Source organism: Excalfactoria chinensis, chromosome 6 (assembly GCF_039878825.1).
Source record: "Excalfactoria chinensis isolate bCotChi1 chromosome 6, bCotChi1.hap2, whole genome shotgun sequence".
NCBI lineage: Eukaryota > Metazoa > Chordata > Aves > Galliformes > Phasianidae > Excalfactoria > Excalfactoria chinensis.
In genome coordinates, this window is record NC_092830.1 from 7233203 (window position 1) to 7245983 (window position 12781).

At 45.3% G+C, this 12781-nt stretch overlaps 1 protein-coding gene across 4 annotated transcripts in view; it reads left to right on the forward strand.

The window, feature by feature from the left end:
* The first annotated feature begins 1759 nt into the window (after positions 1 to 1759).
* Positions 1760 to 12781, forward strand: part of BICC1 (BicC family RNA binding protein 1) — a 96338-nt gene continuing 85316 nt past the window's right edge. The window contains exon 1 of one of the 4 annotated variants that reach the window (XM_072340830.1): positions 1760 to 2345. In XM_072340830.1, coding sequence (XP_072196931.1) covers positions 1898 to 2345 — 448 coding nt within the window. In that variant the 5' untranslated portion in view covers positions 1760 to 1897. Of the gene's footprint in view, positions 2346 to 6266; positions 6342 to 12781 lie in introns of those variants that run through there. The other 3 variants (XM_072340831.1, XM_072340832.1, XM_072340833.1) reach the window with 3 other exon arrangements.

Below are 12781 nucleotides of genomic sequence, written 5' to 3' on the forward strand. Positions count from 1 at the left end.
TTGATTTGGTCATTAAAATGTGGTTTTCTGCTTTTCTGTAACATTTTATTCTTCCACTGCAATATACGGGAGAAATAAAATGCCGCTTCTGCAGCACAAATGATACTCTCCTAAACACATATTATAGATAAATAACTTCTAACACTGGTTCTTTTTTGACTGTTTATATAGATTTTGATAGGTTTACCTTTCATTTTTGGTCTCAAACCACACCATGGAAGGGTTATTTCCAATTAATGAAAGCTAAACCATGTACATCATTATTTTTAAAGAGATCTTTGATTTACTGTATTGTTTACATGGCTGCAGAAAAAATACCGCTGAGTCTGACCATAGCTAATTTATGAGAAACGATTCTGTGGCCGTGCTGCAGGAACTGATAAAATGCAAAGAAAGGGACCTCCCACACTGAGAATCCCTGACTGTAAATCTCACTGCTTTATGAGTGGAAAATACCCAAGTAATTGTTCTGCTCAGAGGTGCTAAGCACCTGTAGCAGCTGTGGGTTGTAATTGGCCCTGTCGACACTCATAACTTGGGAACATTTGGATTGTGTAACTCACAGGTCCTGGCACCCAGAAGACAGACAAGTCCAGCTGGCGCCGATCTCTGGACTCCCAGTTGGTTTGGTGCGGACTGTCTTCACTTTCCATCTGCAACAAAAATAGGGTTTTGATAACTGAATTTCTGAACCGGGAAGAAAAGCAGCAGTCTGCTTTCAGCCTCCCCTCAGCCCAGCCGTCATGCTACAAGCGACAAATGGAGATCACACTGTTTTGAAGATCTTTATTCACATTGTGTGAATATAGAGCATCTACTTGAGCATCAGCACAGCTCCTGATGACTTCTAACACAGCCCACCAACCTGGAGTTAGGTCTGAGCTGGGTAATCACTGCTGGAGTCAGCTGCCACTGTCCTACTGCTTTTTGGCAGTGAACAGCAGCACACTTTGGCCACCAGAAACCGTACTGTAGAATCACAGAATCATTCAGGTTGGAAAAGAACTCCCAGATCACTCGGTCCTATCTGGCCCCATGCTGTCTGATGACACTCCTGTTACACCAGCGCGTGGTTTTGGGCCTAGACCGATTGCAAAGTGATACAAACTACATTGTGGTAAAACCCGGTGTTTAACTCAGACTGAATTCTGCTAGTAGGCCACCTCATGACCACCCTGCATAAATTAATGTGGTTATACCTCTGAGCTCAGGGCTTTGTAACATACCCTCATGCGAAGCACTTTGTCTTTCCAAGCCTCAGTACCAGAAAACCACAAGGGTGGAAGTTACTGCGGTGTAGAGATCCGTCAGCCGCGCAGGACAGACGCTGCCTCCAACTCATGCTGACAAACAAACATTGTTTCAAACAAAATGCAATTGTTTCTTTTTGCCGCACATTTGACCACGTTGAGGGGAATCATAGATTGATTTTTTTTTTTTTTAAACTATTATCATTATTATTATTTTTATTTTTTTTGGAGGGGGAGGGATGCTATTTTGCACTTATTTCCCCGAACCAAGACTCCTACCAGCCCATCGCACAGCAGCATCTCAGCCGGGGCCGCGCGGCTGCCGCAGGACCTCCCTCAGAGCGCGGCGGCGGGCGGCTGAGGGGACACCGGGGGCTGCTCGTCCCCCAGCGAGCCCTGCCCCACCGAGGGCGGCCTCGAGGGAGGGAGGGAAGGCGGGCGGGGCGGCGACGGCGCTCCCGTAGCCCCACGGACAGGGACCGGGGCCGCGGGTGGGGGCCGTACCCCGCCCTGACAGCCGCCCGCCTCCGCGGCCGCTGGGGGCGGCCTCTCCCCTCCCCCTCCGCTCCCGCCTCCCGCCGCCCCCTCCTCCCGGGCCGCGGCCGGGGATATCCCCGGCCCCTCCCCGGCGGCCCGACGGCGGCCCAATGGAGGTGGAGATGCTGTGCGGGCTGCGGGCGGGCTGGGGGCGCCGCCGAGCCGCGGACGCCGGCCCGGGGCCGCGCGCACTCGGTGGGGAGCCGGAGGCAGAGGCGGGCGGCGGCGCCGGGGCCGGGACTCTGGCAGGCGGCGGCTGGGATGAGGCGGGGGGGCGGCTGTGGGGGCAGATAGCGTCCCGCGGGGAAGCGGCCGAGTGGGACTCGGAGCGGCGGCGGGGGCCACCCGGCAGCGCCATGGCGGCTCAGTGCGACCCGCTGAGCGGGTACCTGCAGCAGCCGCTCTCCGACCCGGGCTCCAACAGCGAGCGCAGCACCGACTCTCCCGTGCCCGGCTCCGAGGAGGACTCGGCCGGCCCGCCGCGGCCCCTGCACAGCCCCGAGTGGGGCGAGGAGCGATTCCGGGTGGACAGGAAGAAACTGGAGGCCATGCTCCAAGGTGAGGGCGGAGAGAGGCGCCGGCGGTGCCCGGGGGGGCGCGGGGCGGCGGCGGCCCCGGCCGGGACGGAGGGGAGAGAGGGGGCTGCGTCCGGGCCCTCCCGGCCTTTCTGGTCCCCTCTCCCAGCGCTCCTCTTGTCAGTGTCCCGGGGTGGTGGGAGACGGGGCGGCAGCGTGGCGTTCTCGTCTGGGGCTGCGCGGGGGCGGTGGCGGCTCGCGGTCTCGCATACAAGGGGAGCCGAGTCCTTGGGACCGCCCCTGTCCCCGCCGGGCTGTGCTGCAACCGCCCCGGGGACGCCTCGGGGCGCTCAGGTGCCGCGCCGAACCGGCCCCGGCGTCGCGAGCGTAGCCGCTCCCGAGCACCGCGGGCGTTGTGAGATGCCGCCTCCCGCACCGGGGCGAGCGTGCAGCGGGGCCGTCGCTGCGGAGGGCTCGGGCTCTCGAGAAACGCTTCGGACCGAGCCGCTTTCTAGGAACAGCTCCGAAGGCCGCGGCGTAGCGGGAAGGAGCCGTGGAACGGCAGCACCCCCCGTGCGGCGTGGTGTCCGGGAGGAGCCGCACGCCCGGCCCTGCCGCTGCTCTCGGAGCCCGGCGGGACGAGAGCTGGGGGAACAGAGCCCCGAGCGCCGTCTGCGGGTCTTTCGTAACTTGAGAGCAAAACGGTTCCGATGAGTCGCGAGGGGACGGCGGGGCTTTGCAGCTGACAACTGGCTGCGTGTGCCTTCGGTTTCTTTCCCCCGGGACTCCGTGCTGTGTCCTGTTGTGTCTTGAATTATCCGACTCTCTCAGTGGGATCTGAGTGGATGGCTTTGGACAAATAGTATCACAAGTCTGGCTCTTCTTCTTAAAGGCAGATGGATGAGTTTAAAATCACTGAGGTTGGTGCTTAGCGACCAGTTTGATGCAGGGTGTTCCTGCTGCTGACCCCAGAGCCCTGAGAGCTGAGCTGAGTTCAGGACTTGTGCAGCCCTGAGACAGCAGGGTGTGTGGGGAGCGACCCAGAAGGGTCAGGGTGCTCTGGAGAAGTGTGCTCTTCACTTTGAGACTGCTGTTTTGTAGACAGTGCTATGTTTGCTTTGTAATCTATTAATGTTCAAAATAAAGCCCTCATCGATATGCTGCAGTTGTTTGTGAGGTGTGTGATGTGGCTATTGCGTTCCGAGAGCTGCAGCCAGCAGGTAGGTAGCTGGATCTCCTGTCCCAGCACCTGCCTGCCCCTCAGGTGAGAGCCAGCAGAGAAGCGTGGGTGAATTGGCTGCTGCAGAGCTGTGGTCTGACTCAGTGACTGCAATGATTGGAATTTTTTAAAATGAGATTCTGTCTCCTGGGGGTGGGTTAATCTTTAATCAGTTAATACTTTGGTACCAGTAGAAAAATCTCTTTATGTCATGTGGTAAAGAATAAGGAATTCGGAGGAACATGTATCATAGTCAGAACCAACTGCATCTGAAGATGTGCTTATTGGAGTGACTTAGGACTAAAATCGGTGGGTAAGGAAAAGAAAGTGTTGGTAACATTTCCCTGCCTCTTCCATAGGCACCAAATGCTGTGAAAAGTTTGACAGCTGCATTAACCTTTTCCTGTGCTAATAAATAAATTTCCATTATCTCATCCCACACAGTCTCTCTTTCTACTGCCCGAGGTACTGAGCGTGTGAGGGTAAACAAAGCTCCTGAGCAGGATCCAAGTCCCATATAGTCTGCCATCCAGTAGTAGCCAGTGTCAAAGGAGTTGGACTCCAGGATGCTTATGGGTCCCTTCCAACTTGGGATATTCTATATTGTGAAGTGTGGGGCTTCTTGTTTGCTCCTCTGTTTTCAGTTTCTTCATATCGTTTGAAGTCCTATCCTTGTAAGAGTTCAGTAAGAGGTCTGATAGGTAGCGCAGACAGAATGCTGGGTGTTTTTGTGTTGCTTTATGTCCCTTCCAGTAGGTACATACGTACATGCCTCAGGTAGTGGTTTGGGGATGTTTTTGACACTGTTTTTCTTGTGAAGAGAAGCACATGTAGAACTCAGAATCAAGTGATTTTTGTTTGTTGTAAAAGCTTAAACTTTATGGCTTATTGGCTGAACAAAAAGCGTAGCTCCTAGGAAGTGTAGCAGAGGCAAGCAGAAAACGATCAGAAAACAACTAATGGTTTATTGAATGTCAGCACGGTTGTACAAGTTCTAATCTTGTGTCTTGACTTACCTACCAGGTAGGTCTAACTTTACCCATTTTGTAGGAGGGTACATCAGGCACTTGAGCAAGTTTAGCAGAGTGTCACACAGAGCATTGCAAAGCCAGAGCCATAGATGGTACCCAGAAGTTTTGAGTCAGTTACATTGCAGATTGCAAAACAAAGTTGATTTTGGTGGATGGGTGTGGGCCATCTTTTGTAAGTGTAAACTTTCCCTCAACCCTGAGAGGGAAGAAATGGTGGAGAAGCGCTATCTTAGGAAATCACTACAGCTTCTCTTAAAGTGAATTTCTGACTCTGAAAACATGACTCATGAGGTCATGTTTCCTATTGTTTCTAATACTGGCGTTCATCACTGAGCAAGTTTTTAAAACATGCAAAAGTGATGTCGTGGAAGCAAAACATTTTGGTCATCTTCCCTTGGTCATCAGATTCTGACTTGTAAGATTTACCCAACTTTTTTTTAACCTGAGCTGGGGTAAATACAGCTTCTTGCTCATGCTAGATGGATTAAGTCTCTTCTTTAGTTTCTACTAGCAAAGACTTATGGCTTGAAGTGTTCTTAGATGCTCTTTTTAGGTTACCTGAATGCAAGAATAAAATACCTTTAGTTTAGTCGTCATTAAAGCCAAATTATTGACAGCATGGAGTTAAGAATCCCATGAGGAAATGTTGAAATGTTCTCTTTCTTGCTTAGATAACAGCTTTTATTTTTTTATAGTCAACATCTTCTGTTTACTAATGAGGAAATATAAGAAGTAATCAGTAGTAGAAAAAGGTTGAACAGTCTAAGTATTAGTATAAGTATGCTGCATGTTTTGGCTTCTAGGACTGCATTACTGAATTCTCTTTCCTGCCACGATTATTTCTCATCTTTTCTGCAACTGCTGTGTTGTGCATAATATATCAAGGAGCGGTGACTTCAGTGAGATTCACCTGCATTGCAAATGTGTTGTATAATTCACTTATGGCATAGGGGTCTTCGGAAACTTGATGTCACCTGCAGAATCCATAGAGGGAAGAAGTGGTGTGGCAAAGCATACAAGGTAATCTTCTTCCAAGAAGCTGTCGATGTGTCCTGCTGGCTACCAATCGTTTCTGATCTGAGACAGCAGAAAGCATTGACAGGTGTGGGAGTGCTGCTCATTCTTTTTTTCCTCACTTTGAGGTTGTTCCTTAGTGTTTTTGGTGTTTTGAAGGTGGATTTTTTTAATAGCCTGAAGATAAATATTTACATTAAAAGTAGAGTGAGACTCTCAAATAGTTTTCCTTTTTCTGGGATCAGCAAATGAGAAAGCTGTGGTGAACATTTTGAGTATAAGGGTTTGATGTGGAAAAAAGTCATGCTGCTGTTTTAAGACTTAAAGTGAGTGGGATCATGTTCCATTAATCTGAACCCTTACTTTGGGATATATGTTGTCTTATGGTGCATCTCTTAATCAGCCTGCTGGAAGAGAGCTCTCTTAGATGCTTTTTTCCGAGAAACAAACTTAAAGCAGATCAGCTGTTGTTTTATTTTTTCAGCAGCAACAGCTCATCAGATGGCTTTTCATATTACTCCTGTATATCATAGCCTTTGTGTACTGGGGAGCACTCAGGTGTTTTAATGCAGTGGAATAATTCACTTTGATTATTTGAGTGCCTGTTAACATAGCAGCTGAGTATGATTACAAAAATGAAAGCTATTAAACTTGAAAAAGCTGTCTGAGAAGTTACGACCTGACAAGAAGGGCAGCAGCCCTTGAAAGACTCAGAAGTTACCTGTAAGATAGAGAAAAGGAAAGATACTCCACCACCTTTCTACTGCATTGTGATGTAAGTGTCAAGCCTCATGCCAGGTTTATTTAAAATAATTCTTTCTTCAATGATCTTAAGAGGATTTTGGTGGGATGTATGTAGAGCATGGTCTTAAGCACTTGGATTTTATAATGCACTCTCACACAGCAGTACTTCAGCCAAGAAAAGAAAGAAACAACACAAAAACCACATTTCTGGTTTTTAAGAGAAGCTTAACTATAGCAACGATGCAGATGCCATGTTCCATATCTTTCCTTATGGAAAGAAGGATGCAACAACAGAAAAAAACCTTAATGTGACAATCTGTGCCTGTCAGAATTTGCTTTTGAAAACACGTCTTTCAGTTTGGGGACACCTTTAGTTAACTTTAATTTTGTTATCATGTTCTAGAGGTCATCTGTTGTTTTTTCTCAGTTACTGAAGCACCCATCTGCTGTTGGCAATGTGCTCCAGATGAGGTTGCTGTCAAGTGTGAATCTCATCCTGGGCTCATCTTGTACTGACTGATGAGTTCTTTCATTTGTTAACTGAAGAAAGTCAGCATCTGTAGGAATCATGTCAATCTTCATGTACATAAGGTAGATGCGTCTTTCTCCTGTGGATTTGGTCTTCCTTGCCTGTGGTTTGGAGTCAAATGCTCACCTGGTTATTTTTGACCCAAACAAGCCCTGCTGCTCTTTGATACGTGTAACAGAAATACTTGAGTAACTTTTTGGTTCATTTAGTCTAGGTGAGCGTTGCCTATTTCCTGTAAGTCTATTGAAAATCAATTGTAAATTCCTTCACCCAGAGCTCACCCTTGAGGCCATTGCCTGGTGCTAAGGCTGCACTTACGCAATGCCTGGCTCTGGTGCCTGGGTGATAACTGATTTATTTTGTGTTTGCTGATCTATCAGATGGAACTTGCTGCATTTAAGTATGTTTTTTCTGCTTTACCTGTAACTGTCAAGGCTAGTTGGTATCAGCTATAAAGAATGACAAATTGATGTCTGACTGGCCAGGCTTGTGTGGCGGGGGGAAGAAAACCACTCGAGCATATGGAGGGAGCTGGAGATGTTCCAGGAGATCTGGAGACATTGCTGCAAACAATAGTTTTATTAGAAGCTGGGCCCTGAAGATGTGAGTTGATGGACTTTGAGCGAGCTACTTTCTTTGATAGGTGGTCTTCATTTAAATAGGGTGGTCCTGACTGATTTCTGTGTGGGGACGGTGACCTGTGCGTTAAATATGCTGATAGTCATGTTTGAATGGCTGGACGGGGTGGATCCTTCCCTTCTGGATTTTCATGTATGATGGTGGCAGAAATCTAACTTATAATGCTAGATGTACAGTGCTCATTTGAATAATTAGCATACTTTGCTTGCAGTTGAATTTACAGATGCATAATGCTGTTGATTTGTATTCCTGCTTAATGGGTCCTGTTGGAGCTATAAGAAGAGCTATAAGAAGCGTGAAATGCTTGTTTTCTTTGGTGGGATTCTTACTGAAATAACTCCTCAAGCTCTTATTTTTGTAGCCTGTAAACACTTTATTTCCTAGAGAAAGAAAATGCTTTTTTTGTACTTAATGAGATTTCTGTTCATGCGTTTTTCTATTTTCTTTGTACCTTGCAATGTGGAGGCGTAGCTTGGACAGGGAACATAGTTGTGGGGTAATGGGAACCTTTCTAATAGCATTTACATTTGGTGTTTAACTTACATGTAGCAGGAGAAAAACAGTTCAGTTTCTTGGTCAGGCTTTCAAATCCCCAAAGTGCTGAGTAGTCTATTTCTACAAAAAATAAATATATGAAATGAATTTGTGTGACTTGTAGTTTAAAAATGTTCTTGCATTCCTTTGCTAACAATTGTAATAATACCACTTTCTCAAGTTTCAGTGTTTTTTAAGTAGTACAACGGACTATCATGGTTTGGCATGAGCTGCTGAGTTAAGTATTGCTGGCTTGCACATTCCTGTTGGTTATATTGTAATCTTTACCTCCATTGGAAAATATGTCCTATTTTGAGTACTTATTGCAGGCTTTTGGCTTTAATGCCTGTCAAACAATTAGACACGTTAGCTTTTATTTAATTTCAGGAATGCTACATTGAAAAACTAATAGTGTTTTTTAAATTAATTTTTTTATGACACCACTATCTGGTGCTGTGAAGGCTTAGTGATTTTTGTTTTTGTACTTAAAACATAAAACCTTACTATGCGTGAATTGGCCTTTGGGTAGCTCATGAGTTGCGTGTAATTCTTGTAGTTCAAGGAGTGAGAACTGGATTTAGGGGCTGCTTCTTGAAGATTCTACGTGTTGATCAGTGGTAGTTTTTGTAATGATTTTGAGTTAAGCAACCAGAAGGTTTTGTTCGGTATCTTAATGACTGTGCTTTCATGTATCCAGTTCAGATCAGGATGACTGCATTGCGTGGGGTAATGTAACTCTTCATGTTTCAGTGACTTTAACATCTGATTTATGTCAAGACTTCTGTAATGATATCCTCTTTACTGGAATGGGAATATTATTTTTTTTTAAGTTTCCTGTTCAAGTTCTGTCGATATTTTGAGGAAATGTTTTCTCAAAAGACTGAGGTAAGATAAATGCCTATTTGAACGCTAAGGGTGAGAAAGTGTGTTTGTAGTCTCAGCCACAGATAGGATCTGTCCTGTAACAGATCTAAGCAAAGTGAAATGTGCAAGGAGTGAAGGCTGTGGTTGGTGAGTGCAAGCAGCCCTCTGTCAGTTCACTCCACAGTGCTGCTGGATTAACTGCAGCCCTCATAAGAAAGAGCTGTGCCCTTTCTGTTATCTCTAATAGGAGTCAGGAATTGGGGTGTTTGTTGAGTTTCCCCTGTGATAATACATGATGCTGTAGTTTTGGGTGGGAAAAGCTCGATGTGTGTGGGGAAATTTGGACATTGGCAGCTAGGGGGCTTAAAATGAGTGTAAAATAGAAGTGCTAGATCCCTGAATGGATAAATCCCTTGTCCAGTAGCTTAACAATTTTCTGCTGAAAACCTGTCTTCATGTGGGTGTATACAATGCTTGTATTTATAGTGGTTATTCCCAGCCACTGTCGTGGCTGCGTAGCTCTGGTGCAATGGAAAGCAGGGTACACAGCACAGACAGGCACCCACCAGCACTGTGCTTGCAGAATGGCTGTGGCAGAAGCTTCTGTTCCTCTTCTGGGGAAGCTGTGTGTGCTGTTCTGACCTGGGTGCCCAGCAGGTGATTTGAATGTGGTGCAATGAGTTCGGCGAAGGGTAACGAAGAGACAGAAGGATTGCAGCCTCTGATACGGGAGGAGGGATTGAGGTACCTGGGACTGCTCTGCTTTAAGTTGTAGAAGGCACAAGGGAGGTCTTGTTCACTGTGTGTAGCAGGGGTGTAAAGAAAACTGATGTTCTCAAATCGGTGACCACTGACAGGGTACGAAGTTACTTTTTCTACCCTTTTCTTTTTTCTGGAAGTGAACTTCCATTTACTTTTGAAATGGGTTGGGTGCTGTGTGGAGGTCATGCTTTGTTGATTATTGTGGATGAAGGGTGTAGATAGCAAATTATGGCAATTGGAATGCTGTACAATAGTCTGGAGGGTTTTGTAAGAAAACAGCACAAAATTGAGTCCACTAAGGCAGCATCTCTTTGAGATCGCTCTTTCATGGAGGTTGGATAGCCAGCCTCAGCATTTTCCAGCCAGACTGAAGACATCCATATTGGTGAGTTTTTCCTATAGATAACCTTTTGGTTATCTATCACCATCCTTCTTATAGTATTACCATCTTTTGTATTATCCCACTTTACAAGAATCTATAGGAATCTTCACTTGACAATTTTGTAGTGTTCAGTTAATGAGCTGAGATTAATCATGTTATTTCCAGGTAAATGCTTGATCTATAACCAACATTATAGGAAAAAAGATAAGTCCTTTAGAGCACAAACTGTACTTGAGGATTGATGTAGCTGTGCCTGAATATTGTAGTGGATTTGCCTTCCTCAGGAGTGTGAGAAGCATCTCCTAGGAAAGATTTTGTCTGCACGTGTCAAAGTCCTGGTGATGTTTGGATGGTTGACCTTAAGATTTCTTTAATGCTGGATAGTGTTATTTTAATGAAATTTCAAATAGTGATGGAACGGGCACTAGTTATGTAGGCTGCCTTTGTACTTTTAAGCTGTGGTTCTCCTGAACAATTAGGAAATTGCTAATACTTTAATTTATATTCTTGCTTAGTTTGTATTTTTATTTGTCCTTTTAGGGAAGCTAAAGCTGTTTATTAGGTACCATTGTATAATTTAAGAATTTACTCTCCCAAATGGCTGATGGTCAACAGCCACTGCTTTAGGGTTTGGCGTCTAGAGGTCAGCAGCTCTGTAAGTACTGTGAAGTAAAGCTCCTACTTGAAATATTTTTTTCTAAGTTGCTCAGACTGATATTGCCTAGAAATGGGTTAAAATCAGACCCTTGTTTGAGAGGCTAAGGAGCATAGGAGCATCCTGTGGTCTCTGGAGGAGGCTGCGTGCCAGGACACAAGCAGTCTGATCAGCTGGAGATCTTCCTAAGCACGTGTTTGGTGGTGTGTGTAGTTCAGTGCTCGAAGCTGTTGCTGCATCTCTAGAGAGGTATGAATGCAACCTGCTGGACTGAGAGCAGTATGAGCGCTCATCTGCCTTGAGAGTTCAATTCAGTTGCTGCCCATGTTAGTTTGGGCCTTGTGTATTACCTAGGGGAGAGGGGCAGGTAGGAACAGTGCCAGCTGTGGTGCAGCCTCAAGCTCCTTGTGCAGGGGTTGCTATAAGCCTTGCAAGAAATGCTGCTTCTGCAGAAAAGCTGATAAAGTCAAATGGAGAAGCTTCTTTTTTTTTTTTTTTTTTTTTTTTTTTTTTTTTTCCAAATATTAATGTCAGAAAGGAGCAACTCCCATTCTTCTTCTGGCTTTGTGCCTGTTAGGAACTTGTATAGACGCAAGTGAAGCCCAAGCTTTCCATTTTCCATTTGCTAAACTCATGTCCAGGCCAGGCCCGGCAGGCTTTGCAGAGTCTCCTTTCAATTTTCCACTAAGGCAAAGTGATATGATTGAGGTCTGTAGGAACAGTTTTCGAGGAAAAAAATAAGCAGCTATCCTTCTGCTTGTAGTCTTTCTATAAGTCTTGCAGTATATACTTATTCAGGAATTTCTTTTCAACACTGTAGCTTTTACAAGTATGTTTTTTCCCCTGATGCTACCAAAGACTCTTTGGATTTTGTCTGTTCCCTCTTGCTTAACTTTTTATTTAGGAAGCTATGGGGTTGTCATTGAGTTAAGCCTTCCAGTCCTTCTCTGATGTTTTCCAGCTTTTGCAGTTAACTTCTATTTGTAAGGACGTAATGCCACGGGATGCTTTGCTGTAGGTACTGCATTGCTATGGAAGCAAAAGCCATAAATGAAAAGGTGTGCTAAGGGTGGAAAAAACAAAAGACCTTGAATGAGAATGTTTAAGTGAATAAGTAGGTAACATAAAAATGGGTATTGAGTCAGTTTTAACGTTTTAGAGTGATTTGGTTTGAAGTATCTATTCACACCCCTTACTGCAATGAGGCAACTCATTGCAGGTTAAAAAACTAATAGACCCTCTTGTTAGTTGTGGAGGAGGTCAGATCATGGGCTAAGTCTAATATGCACACGCTCATGCAAACCCTCTGCTCTACCATCCAGCTGGCTTATTAGTGTCTTGCTTTATAAAATCTTACCATTAGAGTTTTTATTATTGTTCTGGAGTTTCATGGTAGGGTTACCAGCTATTCCAAAGTTTAAATACGTTATCACTACTTAATTAAAACTGTAGTATTATTCTACTTATAATGGACAAAGTGCCATCACTCATAAGCAAGGTCTGCTTTTAGGAATCTGTGTTGCAGTTCTGGAGTAGTGGTTAAGGCTGACCTTTAATTCTGCCTTTTCCCTACTGCCAATAACTTGGTCTGAATGGAGGGCTTTGATTTTATCTATTTTTATTGGCTCTGTGCTGTTCAGAGCGCGTCTGCGATAAATTTATGGCAGCTGAATATACGAGGCCAGTAACTTAAGACCAAGCATCTTGAGAAACGTAAAAAACGGAATCCTGAATTCCAAAATAAATATTAGGTCAATTAAGTGGAGCATTGAAACATTTTTTATGTTAGAGAAATCTTTAGCAGATTACTTCTTTTGAAGGTATTCCTCGTGACCCTTATAGTAAGACAATTGAATTGCCTGAGGGAGTAGAAACTGTGATTCTGTGAACTGTTTGCTGGTTAATTAAATCAAAAGCTGTGTTGTAAGGCAGTTCCTTTATGGAACACTCTCCCGGACTACAAACACCATGGTGAGTGTAAGTTTAGTCACTTAACAATACAATCGGGGTGTTCTGACCTGAGCTGTAGCATCTCCTGCTATGCTGCTCTGGGGCCTGGCTAAAAGATTGGGTCTCAATTTGCCTGGGTGTGTAGTGCATCCATGG